This window comes from Pocillopora verrucosa, chromosome 7 (genome assembly GCF_036669915.1).
Source record: "Pocillopora verrucosa isolate sample1 chromosome 7, ASM3666991v2, whole genome shotgun sequence".
In the NCBI taxonomy this organism is placed as follows: domain Eukaryota; kingdom Metazoa; phylum Cnidaria; class Anthozoa; order Scleractinia; family Pocilloporidae; genus Pocillopora; species Pocillopora verrucosa.
Genome location: NC_089318.1, coordinates 25,211,616 through 25,236,602, shown reverse-complemented (window position 1 = coordinate 25,236,602; position 24,987 = coordinate 25,211,616). Strand labels below are relative to the sequence as shown.

The following is a 24,987-nucleotide window of genomic DNA, read 5'->3' as shown; positions in this document are numbered from 1 at the left end:
AAAGCCAAGACCTCCTATTACATAGAATTTGGCCCACATTGTACACATCAAGGCACCTCAATTGAATTATCTTTACACCAAAACAGATAAGACGTTTCTATGCTTTCTATTCTTCCCACTTCTCACCTGTCTCTCTCTCTTCTACCTCAGCTGATGAAAAGAAGACAGACCCTGAGAACAAGGTTGGAAAGATTGTATTTAAAGAAAACTGGCCAAGCCAGCAGTTCTTTATTATTTTATTCCACGCAATGAATGGAAATAAGAATCAGAAACCACTCTGGTTTAAATGGTCGAGCTAGCGCGCTTGCCCCGACACCCGTCATATGCTTGCCAGTCTCTTCAGGGCATTTTTACCTGATCTTCAAAGCATGAGACCATGACAATGAACTCTCTGTAACTTTCACTGTTGATTATTTTCATCGCCGTTTTGCAAGGGCTAATCACTACTTTTTTCTTTGGTACTATGGCTGCATGAAAAGCGTCCTCTGCCGCTTTTGGCTTCTACTCTTGCGAAGCCATTCTTGGACAACAGTTCCCACATCATCACGGAACATTTCGGCTGCAAAGTAGGGTTTGCATCTACGGCATCGTTTTCTTGCTCCTCTATGGACGGAGTAGGAGTCCTGAGTTTTCTTCCTGCTGAATTTCTTCTGTGAGTCTTTCATTCCGGTTCACTCACTTTACGATTTGTATCTTCCCTCGGGATTTCTGTCACCCGTTCCGCCGAAAGTTCGCATACCGGGCCTAATACGTCCGGTCTTAATCCTTTCCCGGTACTTATGACGTATCCTTGCTCAGTGCCGCTGGGACCAGGGGAATTGATAAGGGTCAGACTACGTGTTTCATCAAAAGGATGAAACCAAGTGAGTAGATGTCCTGTTTCCGAATCAAATATCATTATGTGGCCACTCGCAATGCCCACCCAAATAGAGTCACTCGTGGGCTCCACGCAGGTAATACACGCAACTGCGTCATCGTGATCTTTGTGTGACTCGGATATCCTGTGCTGCTGTGAGTACCAGAATTCGGTGGCGTCCAACATTGAAGCTGTGAAAAGCACGTTTCCTGAAGATCTTCTTCATATCTGTTTCCAAGATACAATGCACATTTCCATCGTGAAGTCCAGGATACACGTACTCATCGTTTGATGCGACACAGCTAACTGGTTGGTCGAATCTCATGGATGCCACGTACTTGTAACGCGACTCACTCCAAGTGTAGTAAGCATTGACCAAGGCAAACTCTCCACGGGCAGCGATTAAAACGAAAGGTGCCATAATATGCATGTACTGGATCTGAAACAAGAGACGCTGCTCTTGATAGGTTTCAATTGAGAAAGAAAACTTCATGCTGAGTGTGCGACCATCGTAGACAAAAATTTGGTTGCCTGTGTGGTCATCACAAGCTAACCACAGATCAAGGGAATCTTGCACGAGACAAGCATGACGTACAGACTGAGGGTATAAGCTGCTTGGCTATCAAACACTGGAACGTGGGATGACAGATTTGCTCGGTTATTTTAGCGGTCGTCGGTCTCTTGGTCGGCCTACCCGACTAGCATCAAAGCATAATCTCGGTAAGCGTCGGAAAGCCGAAAGTCGCTACCGGAACGTGTTTCCACTGCGGACGCTCTCCAGCAATTACAGCCGCGTTGATTTTTGCACCTAAATCGTATCCGATGAACGGAATTAAGCGGGTGATAATTCGGTAAAGGAGGATCGCATACGAATATACGTCTACTTGAAAGGTGTATTCCTCTTTGTTTGGTGATCCCAACATCTCAGGTGCATGGTTACCGGGAGATCCAGTGCATGAGATCAACCCAGTCGAAGTCGCGAAGTTCGCCGTGCAAAAATCAATGAGCTTGACGTGAAGATCAGCGTGTTCCTCCAAGGACCAAACAAGGACGTTTTCCGGTTTTAAGTCTCTATAGATGACATCTATGCCATGAAGGAATCTCAGTGCGTCTGCAACTTGATATGCAGTCTGAAAGAGGACAATGTGATCAAGCAAGTTTGGGCTGGATAAGATCTCGGTGAGAGCCCCGCGCCCTGCTAGTTCCAGCACAAGGCACAAGGGGCACAAAGACACACTGATGATGTTGGTAAGGAAAGGATGCTGTCGTACACGAAGCAGCTTGTTCAGTTCCTTGCGCGCCTCGCGGTAATGCCTGAAGGGTTCGGATTCATCACTTTTAATGTAGAACTCGATGGCGACTGCCTGTCCTCGGCATTCCCCGCGAACGACCTGAGAGATAAGACGACTATATCAACAATTTTGGCCTTTGTTTTACATTTCCTGTTTGAGTTTTTCTTGCGATACTTGCTGAGAGAGCTTGATCTAATTACAATTCTGTCATCGGCTGCTGGAAGATGATTAGTACTTGCTATTCACTTCCAAATAGCCAATCAGTGCGTGTGAAAAGTACAGTTCACCTGTGTGGTAAATACTAAAGGGAGATATTAGCTGCTGGTAACTTTTAGGGGTCAAAGGAATTTTTATTTGCCACTTCACAGTTGCTCATAGACCACTTGGTTTGTCGCCCCGTGTTTTACATTACCATGGTTACTTTAAATTTCTCTGGTGACCTTTAGTTAAATACATAGTTTAAGAGTGTAGACAATATGAATTATGAGCAATTAATTACTAAAAATAATTCCCTATTGGATAATTGTAGTTGTGTGGTTTTTCCTTTTTTTGTCAGATTATGTGCATCCAATTTAGCAACTTGCAGGCTGTGAAGATCGACTGGCAGAGTTTCAATGAACAAATCTATGGAGGAGGCAGCTGGGGTGGCTTTGACGCCATACTTCAAAATCAAGTCTTTCCACAATTTCACAATTTCAGAGGTTGGCATCAATATCTTTGGTGTTCATGTAATGCTCTGACTCAGCATTGTCTCTGTTGACCACAAGCTGTTAACTCACCTGGGATCTTAGGGGGAGCTCCTCTGTCCCCATAACCTGCACAATTAAAAGAAAGAAAAATCCTCTTAGTATGGCAAAAGCCGCTGAAAATTATTTTAATAAGAATATGACTGATAGAATTCTTGCATAATTCAGCTTGTTCGTATGTAACAGATATATTATATCCACATAAGCTTACATTTCAAGCAAGGTAAGTTGCCCCATTATCAATCCTACTAGTATCTACTAGCTACAATTCTTACTCGCTGCATTGGACGTAAATTATATACTTAAATATCAGAGCAGGGACTTACCAAGGTCTGACGGGATTACAAGTTTCCTCTTTTCTCCTTCACACATACTAAAAACAACATGAACAAAAACAAAAAAAAACAAAAAAAAGTTTTAATTAACAATAACAACAACAAGTTTATTTATACCTTGAGTAAGTAACAGCAAAATGTTAAAACAGAAAAGCTGGTGGCTGGGCACCAAAAAGAACTAAAGTAACTATACCATATGTCAGTCAGCCTGTCCTCATCATACCCTAAGACACATATGATCATAACAAGAGAACGTCACTGTTGCCTATTCTTCCCTTTCCTCCTCAGCTCTTCCCAGCTCACCCTATTCTCTTGAATCTCTTTTTCATTGGCCATTGTTAGTTGCTGTACTAATCAAGTGCCCATTTAACAGTGTAAGATTATATTTTGTACGCTAAAACAATACCAAATCAAATGACAACCCTTTGGCTTAACTCTACTGACTAGAAATATTTCATTTTTTTCATAGTTATTGAAATTTTTGCAATAACTGTATTTTCAAGTTGTCAACTAATCAACTGATGCTTTTCAAGATTGCATAAAAAATACTTCCAAAGAGGTTGGTTTTCATGTTTTGTAATTTAATGTCCATAAGTAATTAAACAGGTTAGACCGCGAGTGTAAATAGAATTTTATGTTGCTGCTAGTTCCACATTTAATGAATGGTTTGAAGCCAGTTTATCAATAACTGTTCAGGTTTTCTTCACCCTTAGCCTTAGGTAGAGAGAGCAAAAAACTGTCAATTTTATAGACCCCCTAGGGAATGACAAGTCCGGTCCTATGGATACATCTGTACTTGCCATGTCATGCGCACAATGCTTGACACTTCATGCTTACACACTGAACATTTAATCACTGGCCAGAAATTCCCTTACATTTGACTACTAAATTCAGATCACTTATCCATGACTCATATGCACTGGCACTTTTACTACAAAATTCACCCCAGCTTTAACAAAATTTTAAAATACAGAACAACAAAGTTCAAAAGCTTGCTTTTCACAGTTTACTTCTTTTGTACAGTTCAGTACAGTTCTGAAAAAGTTTGAGGAAGTAGTTTGAAAATGTAAGTAATGTGGAGAGAGGAATTTATTGTGTATAAATAAGACTTAGAAACAAATGGTGAGTGGTCTATAGTTGTAACTTACTTTAATAGTCCTTGGTCCCATCCTGTAACAAAAATTTAATCATGACTTATTAAATAGTAAAAACACTTCTAATATAACCAAATATCTTACATTATTATTCAACTGCTCTCAGAGAGTACAAATAATGCACAAATTGAGTACAAATATCATGTGAAATTGCACAGCTGTTTGGACAGTTGGTTATTTTACAATGTAATCCAACAAGAACATTACAAGACCTGTCCCAAACCACTCCTCTATTTGCTTTGTTTTCCCTGCCTTATAACAAATGACTATAAAATAAAACAGTTGGGTAACAAGTAACATATGAGATGTTTGAGAAACTAAGTTAAGTATAAACATTCAGAAACCTAAAGTTTATCAAACCATTAAACCCAATGCTTGTTAATAAATTAAAGTAATAGATCCTCATAAGCTTGTGATGTCCAAATGTTTCTTGCCTTCTCCCCAATTCCCACATGGGCCAATTGATTGCTAAACCAGTAGAAAGTTCAATCACTTGCTTAAATGCATAATATCATGGCAAACTACAAATATCAGCCTGTTTTGCACATAGTCATGCATGCTATATCACAAGTATCCACCTTTGATAACTTGTCCCACTCCTAATGTAAACACGAATGGTTCTCCTCGAGGGATACTGCTGTCAAATTGTGTCCCGTCCCTCAGAGTACCCTAAAAATCAAATAAATTTAAACACACAGAACAAATCAACACAACTCAAGTTTGAAGGAAACCTTTTCAAGTTGTTACCTTTCTCTTGCAGCTAATTCAAATTAACTAATTTTGGGTTATGAATGGAAAAAACTTTAAAAATTCTGTATCAGCTGATTGAGTTCAATTTCTTCATTATAATTGGTTTACAAGTCATGTTACCTGAGGAAACCATTTTCTCACAAGGAGTTCAGGACGAAACATTGCATTAAATTACTTCCCTCATCTTTGATAAATATCTTTAAATACCCTGTAAATAAACCATGCAAGCAGAAACAAGACCCTGTCTGTAATGCATGTTTGACAGAAGTCTATTCAACAAAAAAAGGAGTAAAAGTTCACAATATTAAGTGTGACACTGTTGAAAATTAAGTGAAACATACTGCTGTTAAATTAGTGAAGTCAATTTATGCCTGGTATATAGTTTATCTCACTGGGCCTTTTAAACCAGCCAAGAATCAAACCAACATGAAAAAGTGAATTTCCCTTCCTCACTGTCATACGATTAATTCATTTTACAACATAGCTAGTAAATTTGTCTGATCAAATTCAATTGCATGAGTTTGCTTCATATTCCTATTGTGCACGCTCATGACGTCAGCAAACAAATCCCTCAGAGAATTTTGTATTCAATCAGAAAATAAAGTTCATTTACACGCATGAATTCACCTGTCAGTTTTTTGACCAATCTAAGACATGATTGTTTACAGCGTAACAAAATGTTTTCTTGAAACAAAATTATCAACGTGCTGAAGCATAGCAGAGGGAATCTTAACCCTTTTACAACATTTAAACCATGTGTCTGTGGTCTTTGAAAAAAATTTACTCATGCTTATTTATTCCAAACTGCAGGAGAAAAATTGTGATTACATATTAATAATATACATGAAAAAATACGAGAAAGCTTTAATAATTATGCAGAAGCAAAGCATGCACATCAAGCGCAAAAATAATTTATTCAAAGCCTGCAAATGACATTGTACGTTTGGTAAAAACAACCACATACAATCAAAACAATAATATGCAATGGTATTTTCCCATCTTTAAGGCGCAAAAAAATTCAAAGTCCGGCTAAACATTTCAAGGAATTGTTTAGTCTGGTTTGTTACTTCTTTGCACCAAAGTAACCCTCTTCTGCATTGAATCACCTATAGGCTGCATTTACCTTAACCAATCGCAACTGAGTAACTTTTTCATGTATCTTATTATTGCATGTAATATAACAGTAATGTGTGAACCTTCCTTGGTTCCTAATGCGTGTCCACTGACCTACAACCATGCAAGATTTTAGGGGACTCCAAGGAGACAAAAGTAAGTTTTGAGTGGGATTTTTGAGAGGATATTCTAAAAATTATCCTTTGAGACACATTCAAACTGGCTCTTTCCCGTACTCATTGGATGGAAAATATTGGCTCTCAATCATGATGCACGGACTTCCCACTCAGTCATTAAGTAAGTATTATGATCTGTCAAATATTTTTGCCATTCACAGCTGTTTACAACCAATCAAATCAGAGAAATGACATTTTCACGTGTGGAGAAAACGTTTTGTCCAATCACAAAGAACCTGTCAGAAGTACTGGGTTTTCAATGAGAGAAACCCCGTATTTGTTTACAAAATTTATCATGAGAAAAGACCAAACTCAATGCTGACCACCAGGGCCCTTTCCTATCTTAGTATCAACTATTTAAAGGATTCTGGTAGATGTTGGTTTAAGGTAAGTGCAATGGGGGTGAACAAAGCTGGACTTGATGAGAGGTGACGGCTCATGAACCATAGCACAAGAAAGACACCACTTCAATAGTAGATACACATAACTGACATATTTGAGAGAAGCATGTCAAGCATTGAGGTATGATTGTCAGTTTGCTTTTCATTACTTGCAAACAGCTTATTTCTATCAGCTTTGAAAACTTCTCTATCTTCAATTAAAAAAAAAAAAAGCATTTCCCATGAACATTTAAACATTAAAGACATAAGCAACCAGCAACAGGTTTTTCCACTATATTGAGAGCAGGGAGAAATGAAACATAACATAACATTCTTTTTTTTGCTACATTTTGAACAATTTTAATCATTACAGTATAATGAAATCCCCCATTTTAACCCTTTTAGTCCCACTAGTGATCTAGAGAGAATTTCTCCTTACACCATCAGTACATTATCAAACAGACAAGTAATGAGAATAAGGAAAAATATCAATTAGGGGATAATCGGTTGATCCAATTCCAAATCCTCCAACCTAATAGCACATAAATTGTTTGGCAGACAGTAAGGAGAATTACTGATGAGAACTTCAGAGTTAAAGGGTTATGTAATCATATGCACCAGAAAGGCAGCAAATAAATGTAACATACTCCAGTAAAGTGTTCTTATTTACAATGAAGTTTCAAACTCATTAAAGTTAAGTTGACTTCATGATTCAGATTTTAGTTTAAGAAATGTGTAATATCTCTTTACATGGGTTAAAAGAGAATGCCATTTATGAATTTTAAAATAGTAAATGCCAAAAACTTTAAGATGGATTTATTTATTATCTATTCAACGAGATTTTACTCATTAGCTGGCACACAAAGATATAAAAGACCCTTTGTAAAAAAAACACAGAGCAATAAAATTAAAGATTCAGGAGAAGCATATGACATCAACTAGTTTACTGATGTTCTCACCTGAATTCAGTCTGAAAGGAGAACTCTGCAACACTTCTGTTTTATCTTCTCACACTTGAATTAAAACATAAAATTTAATTATTTGCAGGCAGGTTAAGGAGGAAATTAAAGAAATGGATATATGTTACATAAAAAGAAATCCCTTAATATAAAAGTAAGGCAGAAGTATACTACCTACGTGTCTTTGCTTCTGAATACAGCTTTAATAGGTATCTTTAAAAGGCAATCCCTTGCAAAATGGCTTTTGGAATTCCTAGGAATTCCTAGGAATAAAGGTGTGAATTTTCACGGTAAATTCGGACTGGGAATTCCTAGGAATTCCTAGGAATTCCCAACCATAACAACTCTGGTTCTAAAAACCTAGAAATTCCTAGAAATTCCCAGAAATTCCAAGTTTAAAGCCAACAGGACTTGGAATTCCTAGGAACTGCAACTCAGAGAACCAATGACTTTCCCTGAAAAGCTGTAAATCTAAAAAATTCCTAGGAATTTCTGGGAATTTTTAGGAATGTTTAAGAATTACTGGGAATTTTAAGCAAAAATTTGAGGCTAATGATATAAAATAAATACTTTAAATTAAAAAAACCCAGCTAGAGTTCAAGTATTTAATGAAATTTATTTAGAAGCTTAATTAAGGCTTTCATGTAAAATATTTTTGATTAATTATTAACATCAATGTGTGGTAATATTAGGATGAAATTTGATTTATTTTTCTTTTCTTGAAAACTTCATACGGATTAATCCTCAATTACAGCTATTCATATAAAATAGATCTAATCAATCATTAAATTTGGTTTGACACAAATTGTGAATAAAATCTGTTGATTCTTTTCCATAAAATACAATATCTTAAGTTATATTTGAAAACCAATCACTCTTGGGAGTGAAGGGGCTAATTACAGACAAATAAAATTGATTTTTTGATTAAAATCTTGTTGTAACTGTAACAATAAATTAGAATGAAGTTATCCTACACTGAAAACTTAGCTGCTGTTTGTACTGTTTGTATTTTTTTTCCTGGGCTCACAATGAGTTAGCCTTGAATGAGGTTGTCTACAAGAACCTTGACCATTTTGTATCTGGATTCCTTGACATCTGAATTTGAAAAAAAAATAATGTATTAAAATATGTATATTTAAAGCTCAGACCAGGCTTTTAAGATGGCTATGAGGAAAAGCGCATTCATTGGATTCTCAAATTGAGAAATCTCTGTTATATTGAGTGACTTTTATATTGGAGTTAGTACATCTCTCTCATGGATTTTACTAAAAAAGGGCTGAATACATTATTTTGTTTTTACCAAGGAGGGCTTCTTTATGTACTAAGATTTGTTTAATAACAGTACCTATTATGAATCTTGAATGTTCCCAAACGTGACTAAAGGAATCTTGAAACCTTACAGATAGGTTTATTTCATTGTAATTCACAAGCTTAAGAAACTGTGGCATGCAAGTGACCGATTCGATTCTCAGAATTATTCTAGTTTCAGTTGCGCCGAGCGTTATGTAAGCTTAATTCAACCCGCTACATCTATTCTTTTATAAGATTTTAATCACGTAACGAATATCGCAATTTTTACTCACCACAAACTTTCAAAATCGTAGCTTTACAGATGGCCACTCGGTCCTTGTTTGTACCAGTCAATATGTCAACTGTTGTCCCTTCTTTTAACTCCACGGCGCCAACGACTTTCTTTTCTTTTACAACACTCACGCTATTCTCGTTTTCCCATTGAACCACAATAAAAGCTATCTTTAGAAATGTTATATAAAGCAAAACAGTTGAGAAAAGCGATCAACCGATGAAAAGTACATTCGAAGATGAGCGCCAAATGGAGTCTTCTTTGTTTCCGATCACGGGCATGATCACGTGGATCTTTTAGGACTTGTCATTGGCTAGCAAAGTGAATCCGCTGTCTTGCCGATTGCAGTGTTAAGAGAAGCGCACAACTTTATTCTGACCTCTTCAACCGGTTCTCTGCTTCTAGAAGATGGTACCTTGGTGATATAAATAATGATGTGAGCTCACTCTATGTAGAAATAATCGACAAGAACCGATCGTATTACAAATGCACGATTTGTGGCCGAAAGTTGTTGAGGAAACAAAGACTCGAAACTCACTTGAGTTGTGTTTATGGCAAAGGTGAGAAATAACACAAGCCAATCACTGTTTTGAATGCGACTACAAATCGTCTTTTACCCTCATATTTATAAAAGAAGGATACCACATTCGGAAGTATAAGAGATACATAGATGATCCCAGTGTACCAGTACCTAAATCTACAAAGCTTGACCGTAGCAAGCGTTCAGCAACACGTTCCAACACCGCCATCTCGATTCCTCAGTCAGTCGTTTCCACTCAACTTAAAGCAGTATTGACAACAGAGTAGAGTGCGTCTTACAAAGGAGAAACATTTGTACAAGAGACAGAAGTAGCTATATGCGATAACAGAAGTGCGTTGGAACTCTGGTCCACAAATAGTTATGCACTGCCCGAAGTATAAAACAATTTTGTTGATAGCTGACAGACAGAGAAGAACAACAAGTAAACTTAAGAGCTGTTATTATTGAAGTGTGACTAGCACTTTTCATTTTTATATAAAGAAGGACTTGTAATATGCACCAAAAATAAAAGATGTAATATTTTTTGGGAGATCCAGTGATTGGGACATTTAAGAAATTAAGTTATGAAAGGAAACTTGGTTGGTACTTCTCACTACTAACAAGTCTTGTTGACAAATATTTTCAGATCAGAGTTTCAAATAAAGTGAATTGAAGACGTCATTTAAAAGGTGTTTTTTCTCAAAGGGAACATTGACTACCTCTGTCTTGTCTGCATGCCAAATGTTTGCAAAGTGTGTGGATGATCCACAAGTATTGGAACTCTTACAAAAATGTTTTGTAAGAATAAAAACAGCAAAACAAATTACAGCAATTAGTCATGAAAATAGAGCAAAAAACTGAAAAAAAAAGCAGCAACAATAATCATGAAAAAAGAAAGATTGATTAGGTGTTGAATTTGTTTGTCTAAGGCATGAAATTTCTACTAAAAGTATTGTCAATAAAAAGTCTCTGACAGCGTTTGAGGCAACTGAGCTTGACTGTTCCAAGGTTTTCTAACAAAGGCAACCAGTAATGTAGGTTAGGGAAGTAAGATAACAATGTAATTATTATTAATTATTGTGGAAGTTGGCAATTTCCATTTAACATAACTGACAGCTGGTTCATGAGAAAATCCATATTGATGTAAAGATTTACTAAAACTTAGTTTGAATAATAGATTTCATGATTTTTAAGTTATAAACATTTACATGTATGTATATCTCTTGGTAAGTTTTGTATAGCATACCCCATGGGGGGTAGGAACCTTTATTGTTTTTTTGTTTTTCGGTCCTCAGTCATATCCAAGCCCTTCTCAGTCTTTTCTTTCGCCATATTTTGCAGAAAAGATGCCGCTGTCATGTACAACTTTCAATCATTTCACAAACGCACAAAGGACTGCAACGTCTTTCTAAACTATTGAAATGGGCTCATGATTTTAATCAGCGTTGAACTTTTATTCTCTTCCAAATCCCTCTGTGAACTATTTCCAACCTCCTTTACTATCCATTTAATGTAATCTGTTCTGTAACCTTTAGGACACCTGAAGCCTAAAACAAATCCCCTTTTCGGGTGGTATGTCCCCTTACCATGTTTGCCACAGGAGGGTGTCCTCTTCCCATGGGACGAAAGGTAATGGCAATTCATGATTACTTCACTGTTAAAGGTTTGATTCGTAAGCATTTGCGTCCTTCCCAAGGGCCAGTTATTATTTACAGATGTTGAGAGTGTATTGATCAAAGTTCAATATCATTGTCGTTATCATTAAATTGACACTGCAAACATGTTTTATATGAGTGAGTTGTGGCAACATTATTTGAACAAACCTTGCCGGTTAGCATCAGGAATAAAGTCACGCCAAAGGACCAACAGTCCACAGAGTAAGTATAAGACTCTCCCATGATCATCTGTAACACAGATTGAGTGCAGTTCATTAGCATTGCAAAAAGTGGTGGTATGTCCCCTTACCATGTTTGCCACAGGAGGGTGTCCTCTTCCCATGGGACGAAAGGTAATGGCAATTCATGATTACTTCACTGTTAAAGGTTTGATTCGTAAGCATTTGCGTCCTTCCCAAGGGCCAGTTATTATTTACAGATGTTGAGAGTGTATTGATCAAAGTTCAATATCATTGTCGTTATCATTAAATTGACACTGCAAACATGTTTTATATGAGTGAGTTGTGGCAACATTATTTGAACAAACCTTGCCGGTTAGCATCAGGAATAAAGTCACGCCAAAGGACCAACAGTCCACAGAGTAAGTATAAGACTCTCCCATGATCATCTGTAACACAGATTGAGTGCAGTTCATTAGCATTGCAAAAAGTGTTTTAACAATTCAACTGCATGAGCCTGATTTGAAATATCAATGTATTAACAAGGGCGTGGTCAGGGTCTTCTGGCAGGGGGTCCTTCTACGCTCTTTTTGTCGGAACTGAGGGCGGAGAGGCATTACAAAATATTACTATCATAATTTGTCAAATTTTCGTGAAAAGTAGAGAGGTTACATACCCCTTTGTTGCTGAGAAAATTGTTGGTTCTCGTTTGACAATGCCTTGACTTAAGATTGGCCTTAGTGGAAGATTATAAGAATACATTTTACCCTCAGCGTAAGAGGAAAAGAAAGAAGAACTTTCTTAAAAATCTAACGAGAAGGTAAATAAATAGTGAGAAAAACACCAGAAATTTGAACAAAGACTTTTCAGTATAATCTGCTACAATGCCTTATACCTCAGGCGCCATATATGAATAAGTTCCACATTCTTCAGTGATTGTAAAGGCGACAACTTCGCTCAGACCGAAGTCTGACAACTTCAGGTGGCCATTTGAGTTTACCAGAATATTTTCCGGTTTTGGATCTCGGATGAAATAGGTTGGAAAAAACTTCTTTCACTCATTTTTAGTGTACATCACTTTACATCAGGGCAAACCAGATTTACATCAATTTTTCTGTTATAATGGAAAATCTTCTACCTGTTCTTTCTAGATTCCAATCCAATACAGCTCATGTCAATTGTGGCGCCACGATTTCAAAAACAAGCCCTTTCTCGTTTTCTCACTAAGATTCGTCGTCCACCACTGGTGCATTATATTTTAGCCAATTTGCACCAAGATAGCTTGTTTGACAGGGAAGGTAAGTTAATCGACATTGGAATTAAGCCGGAATGAACGAGAAGATATTTTTGTATCCTAGAAGCAATTGGAAAGAAACGGGTGTATGCCGGCTGTTTTATCTTCTCTAAACTATGAAGTATCTTTATCATTCCCATAATCCTTCTCGTTCCTATAATTCTTGTCGTCAGTCTTATTGTTATCGTTGTCGCTGTCATTTTCTCTATCGTTACTGGGATCGTTATCAATATCGTCTGTGTTGTTTGACAAAGGTCTCCAAGACACTGGGTAAAAAGCAAATTTTTCCTTCGAAATGAGACATTACTGAGTGCGTTATGCCACAAACATACCTGTGGATGACTTTTTTTTAATTCAAATATTTTAATCTTAGGCCAATGTCGACGGCGTAAAACCTGAAATACCAGACGCTGTCGTATGAATACATTTAATTGACTTTCTACGTTGTAATCTCGGTCTTAGTCGAAAGAAAATAAGCAACTGCAAGTCTGCAAACTTAAGACTGAATGCATTGACAGCGGCATAGAAAAAGCCTACATTTTGGTAAAGAATTAATGAGCATGAGTGACAATTAGGAAAACAACCTTAAATACTCCTGGGATGCTTAGCTTTTTTTCCTTCACAAGGTGTAAAATTTATGTTCATTCAAAACTTACCTGGCGCGTTCTTCACTCAGTTTTCCTCCCTCCCCTCGAAGAACTCCAGCGAAGTCCCTGCCGGGCAAAAACTCCAGCGCTAATAATGTTTTTGTGAGCTGTGAAAAAAACATATTCTACTTAGTGTATTGACTCAGCATTACAGCTGTTTCAATTAATGCTTTATGTTTTATGATTCTTTCTCACTGGATGTTAATTGAAATCAATTTACCCTAACTCCTCCCTTATACTTTGTTGACGACGACTGATTCCCCCTCCCTTAAATCTTTTGCCCCCCCCCCCCCCTTAAAAAAAACCGGCTCCTAAACAATAACTAGCTATTTGTTAATAAACAAAAACTGACTGCAACAGTGGCAGGCTCAACTTGCGTTGAGTCTGAAACAAAGAAGTCCTCACAACGCTCCACTGGTACGATGTGCAAAGTTCCATAAAAAACGTTTCTTAAATACATGCATCGCTCTGACGAAGGGCTAACGCTCGAAGTGTCAGCTTTAGTCTAGCTTTTTTACCCTTTACGGTGGCTAATTTAAGTTGTTAACACTAAATTACCTCTTAAATACATACTTTGATGATAAATGCCCAGCATAACTGCGTAACGCAGGAGCTCCCAGCCAAGCGGAGGAGGATGAGTGTTTCTTTCAACACCATCAATTTTTTTGCTTCATTCTTCTTCAAGGTTTTTACTGCGCAATATCCATGGGTTTTTTGGCAATAATATTGCGAGACCTGAAGTATGAGGAGGATAGCCAAGCGTTAAAGAGTCTATTTAACAATACCTTGAACAGTTTGTTGCGACATTAATTCAACCGTTAATGTAACTGTTAATTCAACCAAGGTTAGGCAACTCCTTGGCTGCATTCTGTAAATTGGCAGCTGGTCGTCCGGTGAACGGGGAAATTTTTATGCAATTTTTTTTTTAAACATTTGTCTCGTTGTTTTGAGTTGTTCCTCAAGGTATCAGATTATGTACTTATAGACTGAGTTGGTGGGTCGGATGGAAAAATATTTGACTCGTGGTCATGACTTCGGGACTGAGTGCAGCGAGGTCTGTATCTCGTGAAAAGAAGACCAAATTATATTGTAATTGTTAATAAAGCTTGATATCTTCTTTATCTTGAATTAAACATACTTGCTATGATAAAACACAAGTAACTACTGCTACTGCACTTAATGCCAGCTTAGAGGCGGTGACTTTAAGCGTCAAATTGTACCATGTTACAATCCGTTACAATGATTGTACTAATTTGCAAGTTTTGGTGTCTATTGTGTTTGTGTTATCTGCGGTGTCATTGATGTGTTTGGATGAAGTTAAATGCGTTTGTTGTGGTTGTCGATGACCTGTTTAGTGTTATTCATGCAACTGTAACTGATCTTGATTGTGTTACGATTAAAGATTTTTCTAAGTTTGTGGTCTTTCGGGAAGTGCTTGTCTACTAGGGCAAGGAATCTGTGTCCGGTATTGGTGCTGACGTTTTTGCGGAATGGGGGGTTGTACCAGAGTATGTTGTTCCATTGTTTTTTCGGTTGTTAGTCGTGGCTGGTTCGTAGTGTAGAGTGCACCGGTATCCGCATTCGTCGAGTGCTTTTTTGTATGGAGGAGCGGCTTGGTTGAGGGATGCTTTGTCAGATGAAAGGGATGACAGTCTTTCGTTAATGCCGGCGGGTATGTTCTTTGTGGTGGTTGGTGGGTGGTTGCTTTCGCGGTGGACGTCTTGTAGTGTGGTGTTAGGCTTTGTGAAGGGCTGGTAGGTGTTTTTTTCAGGTTGAAAGTGACGTCTAAGAAATCGATGGTCTGTTTGTTGGCTTTGATGGTGATTCGTAGTCCATTGTGATTAAAGATGCGGCATATTTCTTTTTTGATGTTTTCTGTGTCTCTCGGTGTGGTGTTTGAAATGGCCAGTCCGTCGTATCTGTAAAGTCCGATGTTGATGTTGAGTTTCCGCAGTTGGGAAAAGAGGGAACTTCCTACTAGCTCGCATGTTTCGGCACCGTCGTAGCCGCCCATTGTGACGTCAAATGTTGTATCGGCCTTCTTTTGCATAAGTTTTTGTTTGGGCATTAGGATCGAATGCTTTGCATGGGTTATGTTTCTTTCGTTGTCGGTGATGTTGTCGTAGGCTGAGGCGAAGTCGAGTGCTCTGTTCAGGAGGTCTTGGCTGATGGAGGGGTTGAATTATTCGATGTTAAACCAAATAAAACTGTGGTGTTGTTTGTTTTTAATGGCTTTAAACCACTCGATCACGGATGCTGTGTTTTTCCATTGATTGAATTCGGATGCTCTCGTGATTTTGCTGTTGATTCTGTCGAGGATTGTTTTGCTGATTCTGCCTATCTCGGATTTGTTGGGGTGAATTAGTCGGCAGGTCGGTTTGTTAGCGAAGTTCGGTTTGTGGTCTTTCAGTGTTATGAAAGCGTCTTTGTTAGCTGTCATGTCCACTCTGTCATCGATGCCTCGTTTCGTTGCGATGTTTTTGTTTTCTGAATGGATGGCTCGTGTGGTATTAGGTTGTGCTTTTTTGTAGGACTTTGTGTTATTTTGCTTTAGTAGATCGTTGTATGTTGACGGTTCTAGTTTGTAAAGGTTCGTTGTTTTGTCAGCGGCGATGAGTAGCTTGGTTTCGTTTTTTTATGCGTTTGGTGTCGTCTTCGTCGTCTTGAGAAAAGGGTTGTTTGCTTGTTTGAGTTTCGTCGATTGTATCATTTTTAGCATGTCGTCTTCAAATTCCTTTAACTCGTCGATCGAAGGGGGGTTCTTAGTAGCCGCATGTGTCTTAATATTTATAATATACATATTACAGAAACTCCTACCTCGCCAAAGCCTCCTTTCCAAAGTTTCTTAACTTCAATTAGGCCCTGGAAATCAACGTTGTCCAAATCTTCCACTCTTTGCATTTTGGTAAGATAGTCGGACATCTCCTGACTTTTTCTTTTTCTATGGATCTTTGCACAGAGCAATATGGAAAAAAATTAATTGTTAGTGATGCCGATGGCTTAAGTTTTGCATAGGAACCTTCTGCATCCGTGACTAAACCCTTAGCCTTTAATACTGATAAATTTTCTAGATGTTACAGAAACACCGCCAATCAGAAGGCCAGAGAGGTGCTAGATTATTCTATATAGTTTGAAGAAAAAAACAACAAAACGAAACAAGACAAAAATAAAGAGTACACGGAAGTGTCTGGGTCAACTGCCAATGCCAAGTTCAAATCTCGTTAGATTATATCACACGTGAGCCGCACGTGAATACGAAATAAGAAATTGAGGAGGAGGAGAAGATTGTAGTTTGAAATATTGAATTAAAAACTAATTGTAACATTGTATAATATTCACGTGCTTTGCATAAGCATTAATATGAAAAGCTGTCTGAATTATTATTTCTCACGTTTGTCGTTTATAAGTAATCAAATGATTGCTTGTCTTCTTGTTCAGTCTGGAATAAACGAGCAATCGTAATTTTTGAAAGACAAAAAATTCACTCTCTTTACGGTCAATTGTTTTGGTCTTTGGGATGTTTAAAAATGTAGAAGTTGAACACGGACTACTGATGAAATAAGTAAAATTTAGATCACTAAGGCTAAAAATTATTACTCTTCGTCTAGTTCTGTACTCTTTCCAAGCTTGCTGTATTAGGTGTAGTTGAAACCTTGACAATTAAAAAAAAAATTCAAACTAAAGACTTGCTCAGTTTTTTTGTTTGTTTTTGTTTGTTTTTTTGCCACAGCGTGATTTTCATCTTCTCTAAGCTTAAATTAAACGAACATTTTATCGCATTATTTCCACAGGATTTGAAGGTGACCTAAATATACCAACAGTTCTGATGAAACTTTCAAACTTCAAGGTTTGATGGGGTTTGGAATTTGGAATATGCCGGGCCCGCTCTACGCAGTTCAGCTATATATTAGCAAGTAGTCCTTCCAGTTCGGAAGCTTTAAAAAAAGAAATGATAAGAAGAAATCAGCTACGTTTACACGGAATTTTCGATAAAATATTCCAAACATTTAGCTCCTACGAAAGAAACACTCAAAAACGGCCTTTTCCCGATACTCATCAATTACAAAATTCTAAGCGTTCTTTATCTGAAATTCCTGCTTTTGGCACAATTTCGTTGATTGGGAAAATTGAAAATATTCTCGGTTTTAGCGACAAATATTTAACCGATTTATGAGCTGATTATATAAAGAACATCTCAGGTCCCTCAAAGCATTTGATTTCAACTCCTCTTCAGCGAGTTAAAACGCCGATGGCCGTGAAGAAAGTTTTGATCAGCGAAGTGTCTTGGAGATACAAAGCATTGTAGTTGGAGAATAAACCTTCCTTCGAACTTCTTTCTTACTCTGTTCTTACCCAACTATATGCAAAATACTCTAATAACAGGCTGACTAAAAAGAATTGTATAATTCAACAGATCTTCAAAGTTGCAGTAGTGTCTTCAGTGTATCTATTCCAAAGAGGTCTTCTATCTTTGTTTATTTAAAGTTGGTCCTTACCAGCAGTTGCTGAGAAGCAAATTTTAAAATTTTTTCATAACTATCTTTGAGGGTATATTTATCTTGTGGCGGCATTACTGTTTATGAAGGCGGGTATGGCCCGCCACCAAGCCAGCTTTGCCGAAGAAAATGCTGAGGGCTTAACGTCCAGGCCAGTGCCCGCATGCATCCCAGCCACCAACGTATCCGAAGGTGGGTTGCAGATGACTCTGTGTGTGCACCAGCGCTAATCAATAGGGAAATTTTCTCTCGATTTTCTCTAATGACACAAGCGGTGATCAAAGTCGCAAATGAATCCGATGGTGTTGAATCCTTCGATTGCGATCAAAATTTAGTCTCTTTGATAAATGTTTCATTGTCGATATAAAAGAAAATTTTCTGTTACATTTTAAAAGTGTTAGATAAATTCAAGCTACGGCAAGGTTTTAGTTTCTAATGATGTCAGTTGAGTTTTAAGTTTGCCGGCCATCAGGTGCACCTGAAAAATTTACAGTGATTTTTGGTCAGTCCAAATATAACCTATAAACGCCGTGTTATACGCTTAAGCCTCACTCAAGGAATTATATTTCTGTTAGTAATTCTTAACACTAATTAGTGGCAGCTCTTGCTTGTTGCGTGACCGCGAAGGCAACGAGAACGTGGCAGGTAACGGGCGCATGGGAAATGACTTCCTGAGCGGAACAAACACTCTTTACATGACACTAGGCAATAACTCGTCAACCAAAAAACTTACTAAACTTTGGAATCGTATGAAATTTCTTAACAAGCATTCAACACTTTTAAGAAGTTTGAAAGAACCTCTCGGTAGAATTTCTGTGAAAATTCCTGACTACTGGACATTTAGTCCATGAGACTGTCCCTGGCCGCTGGGAAGTTAGACTCTGCGTTACATTCATATTTGTGACCTACTCCGCTCCTTAGAACGAAAAAGAAAAGCTATAAATTTATCTGACGTTCAGTTCCAGCATGACGATTGAAAAGTAAAATAGCATGCATGACCAAAAAATTGATTCGTGACTTACAAATTTAACAAATGATACACCATTTTTTGTTTTGAGTTCAATAAGCTCATAATTGTATTCAGCTTCTTCGAAACTGCTCGTGTTACCAAGTAAACCGTTTTGCTATACGCTTGCGGGGAAAATCACAATTTCACAAGAGTTACAGGTGAGTGCTGGATTAATGACTAAATACACATGTGAAAAAAAATTTAAACTTACGACGAAAGAATCAGAGAAATATGACATTAATTCGTCGTAAGCGAGGGAGAAAGAAAAATCGCTAGTTTCCCTCGAGGATTAGAACCTTAAAATTCAAATTTTATGATCTAAATCTCCAGTCCAAAGTTACAAAAGACCTCGTTAGTGAGTCAAGACATACGCTGGGTTCATATTTGACAAGACTTCCCGCATTCTCCTGGGATCTGAATCGTCGAAAGCGTCATGTCTGAAAATAAATAAAGAAAGAGAGTAAAGTTCAAGCTCCATCGTCGAATGAAGAAATTAAAAACATCGAGATCTACGGGTTTAGAGATTGAATCCTCGAAGATGCTTAGATTCTCTTAATTACACACTCGTGACGGATAAAAAGATTTTTCTTTATTCGACCCCCGAGCAAAAAATTGCTCCTCTCTCTTTGTTAGTTTGAATTCGATGAAGGAATTATTTCTCAATGCTGACACTAAAATAAACATAATAAACATCGAAGTAACTGATTTATCTGCCCAAGAGAGATTTATGAAACTACAGCATGGCTGATTCCAGTGTTATGTGCACCGCTTGAGCAGTATAACTCTGAGGTTGTCTTCATCCTTGTCAATTCAGTTTTATATGAAGGAGACTGTCCTTCTCCGGGGAACTGAAAAAAGGATTTTGAATTGCGGATAGTTTGTGTCCTATATTGAAAAGAAAATGACTGAGCCTAAGTCTCAATCGCAGGATGAAGTAATAGGAATACAGAAACATTAAAAATATACACACAATTCAAGAGAAAGAACAAAAACAAAGAAAAAGACAAGCACGAGAACTTTCATGAAGTAAAAGAACAATTTTAATTTCTAAACTGGACATTTGAAGAGATTTGTTATTTACTCGTGACAAGGGATTGTAGACTGATCTATTGCTCGTTAATATGAAATCTTTCATGGTTTTATCGAAATTTTAAACGTATTATTCTTGATATTTTCAGGCATGTAGAAATAATAATGACAACTTTTGGAGGATAAACCGATTCAGAGGATGGCGGTTTAACAGGTACTAAAAAATTTTAATATTATAAATTAATATAGTGTAATTGTTCCGATGATTAGTCTCGGGGATTATTCAACAATACAAGTCACTGAGCCTGCGGCGAGTAATTGTTAATCATGACACGTAATACCCCGCAACTGGACAAGCTCGATCATGAGCTTAAGCAGCCGTAAATTCGCCCAAGTTCCTTCTCAGGATTGTTAAGGACCGCGACGATGGTTTCGTCAATAAGGGATATATTATACAGAAAAATTATTTATATAAACCAAGAGGTTACCAAAATGAATGAAACTGCGAGACTCGTTGCAGTTTTCTTTATTTTGACTTTGACTTATACTCGTGGCTCCTTTGTATTTAAAACTGCTGGAAAACGTTCTATGTTTGTGAAACAAAAAAATGTCTGGTTAAGAAATTACAAAGTGATGGACCGGCTACAAGCACATCATTTCTTTTTTTCGACTTCAATGTGGGAAATCCTGAGAGAGCACATCACACCCCCTCGGGTGGCTGATTCACACACAGCTGGATTCGCCTTAATCTTGTTCGCTCGTGGGTTACACCACATGAAAAGAAAAAAAAAGGACGAGAAATTGGAGTAACGTGATAAAGAGCGAGGTGACATAAAAATTAAAAATTTAACCCCAAAAATTTTAATTAATACGAATTCTTGATCATGGATGAAAATGAAACTTCGCCAGCATTACCATTTATTTACTTATTTAATTTTTTTTGGAAGCTTTGCAAATATCGTTCGACTTCTTCAAAAAAGATTTTTTTTTTCATCAATTTAAACTTCTCATCCAAAAGGTGATTTGTCGTATTTCGCGGTTCGGTCGGAATTCAGTTTTGGCGGGAATTCTCTTTGCGCAATGCAAACGACATTAGCTCATGAGTTTACTTCGGAAGGTAAACATTTAGGCTCAGAAAATGCTAATGGTTGCGTAGAATCCTGCTCTGAAGGACGCGGAGAATACCACGCCTGTCTAACAAGAGAAATTTCCATATATCCCCTTTCAAATTATACAGCAACAGATTCTTTTATGTCAGCAATGCATTTACAGATATTTTTTAATTTCTCCATAGTTTTGTGATATCTAAAGGTTTTTTCAGCTTTATTTCGGTTTCAAATGCTCCTATAATCTGGCAGCAAAGTCTCTCGATGGCCTACAAGATGCTAGAATTAGCGCTTGGTTCTCAACTTGCTTTTGATGTGGGAGCAGATTATTGTTCTCGATAGCCAGAAGGCCGATGCAAATATAAATAGACAACTCCTAAAATACCATCTTATTCAGAAAATTCTGGATCATAATAAATTACAAATGAAAAAGGAAGACTTTTCTCTAGACACATTTTGTCACGGGTTAGCGGCTTCCGGTCACTCATGATTACTTAGCTCTCTTTAGAAGAATATTTGTGGAATATTTTATTCGCTTGAGCCTTTTTCACACTTTGGAAAAACGCAGTGATAACTATGATTCACGAGAGCTATGGAAAATTCGCAAGAAAATACTTAAACCAAATGAAATCTTACTCTCGCTCTAATTGGTTGATAGGTATGTTTAGATGATCGTATGTAAACGCGTTTCTTTGCATAATAGGCTGCGGGATTTTGGAAGAACTCGTGACAGTTGTGCAAACCATTGACTGCGTTTTGAGTTTGTAAAATGTGCCGTACAACTCGAAGATTCAACAACCCCGTTTCACGGGAAACCCACAGGCATTACACTGCCGTCCGTATCCGGAGAATGGGGAATTTTTTAAGCAAAATCCCATCACAACAGCATGAGGGAGAAAACTTTGAAATTCTCACTCTTTCGTTTTATCTAAGTATCAGAGACAAGTTGGTCTCCGCCTTTCTTTTTGTATTATTTTCATTTTAGTATCCTTTTTTGTTTCGTGAGGATGTTTTCAAGCGCAGTAAAATTCTATTCTATTTTATTTCCAGCTATGGCGGAGATTAAACTTCCGGCAACGGGAGAAGGACTGGATTTGAACAATGAGATTCGGGTCACAGGTGAGAGAGAGCAGTAGAAAAAGGTAGCTACATGGTCACTTTGAAGCGGTTGTAATGTTTAGTGGTGGAATAGTTAAGTACATCTTTAGTGGGCATTATCAAGACTGGCAAGTCTGGGACTGGAAGTACAGCGGTAATCCGCATAACGATTCAAAATGGCCGTTGACATCACGGAAAAAAGGATCTGAACATCAGTTTTCAGCAAGCGCTTTTCAAACTCGGTCGTCATAATTAGAGCAATTCGCATGGACTACAAATGAATTTTTACTCATAATAATTCATTTTAATAAAGTTTTATTTTTCATATTTTTGCCGTTTTCTCTGGCAATAGTAATAATGTTTATCAAATGATTGAATTTCAGGGACAAACGAAAGTCAAGTGACATCAAATGACACCAAACTGGAGGTATACGATGATCCATTAAGAGGTGAGAAATTAGATTCTTTAAAAGACGCCTCGGTGTGGTTTTTAACTAGGCACATTTTCATTTAAATTTTTTACCTATTCTGTGAATAACTTTCGAAACAGAAACTATATGTTCGAATTTTAACTTTATCAACAGAGAAACACTGAGTTTTATTGCTGCGTGGGTCGCGAACAAGCTGTAGGTGTGAGGTGTACAATTGTATACATATACATGGAATGAAAATCATCATTAAATTTATTACCGCTAGAAATACAAGAAAAATGTAATGAAAAAATTAGTATCGTACTCAGTATCAGGGATAGATTTGAATCAAAATCAAAGAAAATGTTGAGAATGCTTCTCATTTACACCACGTACACTTTTGCAGTTGCTTTATAAATTATGAATCACTGCTATTGCTAAATATATCCTGATACAATTAAAAAACATATGTGGTAAAACATTTGTAACTAAAGTCGAGAGGAGACTGATCTTGGAAATCAAATGGGCAATAACGTTTACGAAAAGTTTTATCTGATTCTGCGTTCCTTCAAACACACCACACCATATATGGCCAGAGTTCCCGAATTTCATTGGTCTGGAGACCATTTAGAAGTGATTCAAAACATCATCTTAGAGTTAACGGTTTGTAAAACTTACAGATATCAGTGAGGTGAGGGTTTATGGTCGGCGGGCCCATGTATACAGTAACCGACTGTTCAAAAAGAATGAAAGGCCTGTAAAGGATAGGAATTAAAAAGGGGATCTAACGACATGAAAACGAAACCTTGTTAAAACGAAATCATTAAGGTTAAACCGGTGTTTTCAGATATAGCAAGAGTATGTCTCGAGGAAGGTAACAAAGAATACAGACAGGGAGAACATCAAAACGCGATAAACTCCTACTCGGAAGGTCTTCAAGTGAACTGCGAAGATATACGGCTGAACGCCAAGCTTTGTAGCAACAGAGCAGCAGCTCATTTCCATTTGGGTAAGAATCTTTTTAAAGGAACCACTAAATTCTTCATGGAACGTACTCCGTGAAGTTAATGAATGTACAATCTGCACCCATTTTAAACGGGATTTTATCCTCGCCTGCTGTCTTCCCTGCCATTTGTGCATCCTTTTATCGCATGAATATTGAAACGAAACTGGCAACTTTAATATTTCACATCGATCGCACACGTGCAAATTCTCCATTAGGATGAAATTCTCATGCAAAGTTTCATCGCAATTGTGAGATATTCTTATCGTAAATTATGAAAAGTATACTTGCCAAATAAATTGCAAAGCAACTAATAAGAATATCGAAATTCCCACACAGGTTCGAAGACCAACATCTCAGGACTGTTGTTGTGCGGAGGTTTATCCGTTCTGTGGTTAAAATTAATTACGCGTCCAATTAACTCAGTATAACATCTTCCATTTCGAATTGTTGCGTCTCAGCCGGCGTACGATTATATCAAGCTAAAAAGGAACAACTAAGTTTATGGTTGTCACCCCTCAAAAAGTGCGTATCCTTAAATCAAGGTGGTAATCCTCTTACGTGACGTCATGTCCTCCCTAGCCAGTCGTTGTGACTCATATTCTGCTGACTCGACTACCGAAATAATGGCTCGGCTATCTGCTAACTTAAGAATCAATGAATTTTTTAAAAGACGAATTTTATGGAGAAAAAAAGCAAGGAATCTTCTCAAAAGATGCCCGGAAAAGCAATCAAATATGGTCAAAGCACTTACAGGGTCATATAGTCTAAAGCGAAGAAAAGCTATAGAAAAACCGAAATTCCCGGATCCGAGTAATTGTTTTTTTTTTTTTCATGGTCTTCAAGGTTGCAAAGAACAATACTTTTTCCGAAACACATCGTTCCCTAAGGAGAATTGAAATAATTTGATACCAAGGAAGCGTAGAGCTGCTTCTTTGATAAGTAAACCACCAACTAAAAATCAATATTAGCAGAATTGTCCTGAGATGAACTCTGTGAGTTTCTTGTGATCATACCCAGTTGCCAAGTTTGAAATATCTAAAGGACAAGAGGCGAAAAACGAAGGTGTTTGACCACATTCTCTTAAATCTGGGTCAAATCTGAGTCAAAATGTGAACCTTATCTCCCCCAATTTTACCCGATAAAATGATTTTCTCCTGGTTTTAACTAAGGCCAAGTCTAGGCCAGGTATAAAGAC

The 24,987-nt window shown here is 37.4% G+C and overlaps 2 protein-coding genes across 3 annotated transcripts in view; both read right to left on the bottom strand.

The window, feature by feature from the left end:
* LOC131788977 (peptidyl-prolyl cis-trans isomerase FKBP2-like) overlaps nucleotides 1–24,987 on the bottom strand; it is a 127,145-nt gene that overhangs the window by 44,247 nt on the left and 57,911 nt on the right. The window lies entirely within an intron of this gene.
* Nucleotides 972–9,577, bottom strand: LOC131785143 (leucine-rich repeat serine/threonine-protein kinase 1-like). Its single transcript, XM_066169519.1, has 9 exons — nucleotides 9,345–9,577; nucleotides 8,736–8,856; nucleotides 7,762–7,797; nucleotides 4,962–5,052; nucleotides 4,378–4,399; nucleotides 3,221–3,267; nucleotides 2,928–2,963; nucleotides 1,606–2,247; nucleotides 972–1,295 (listed from the first exon to the last, which is right to left on the bottom strand). Exons 7-9 carry the CDS (start codon nucleotides 2,958–2,960, stop codon nucleotides 972–974), a joined length of 999 nt encoding a protein of 332 aa, XP_066025616.1. The 5' UTR covers nucleotides 2,961–2,963; nucleotides 3,221–3,267; nucleotides 4,378–4,399; nucleotides 4,962–5,052; nucleotides 7,762–7,797; nucleotides 8,736–8,856; nucleotides 9,345–9,577.

What these genes read in the sequence shown, in the direction of transcription:
- LOC131785143 (XM_066169519.1), bottom strand. Translation starts at nt 2,960, where the DNA reads ATGGGGACAGAGGAGCTCCCCCTAAGATCCCAG. An exon ending in AGCTCCCCCTAAGATCCCAG is followed by an intron (nt 2,248 to 2,927) that starts GTGAGTTAACAG and finishes CTTATCTCTCAG; the next exon opens with GTCGTTCGCGGGGAATGCCG. An exon ending in CGCAGTGGAAACACGTTCCG is followed by an intron (nt 1,296 to 1,605) that starts GTAGCGACTTTC and finishes CTCTTGTTTCAG; the next exon opens with ATCCAGTACATGCATATTAT.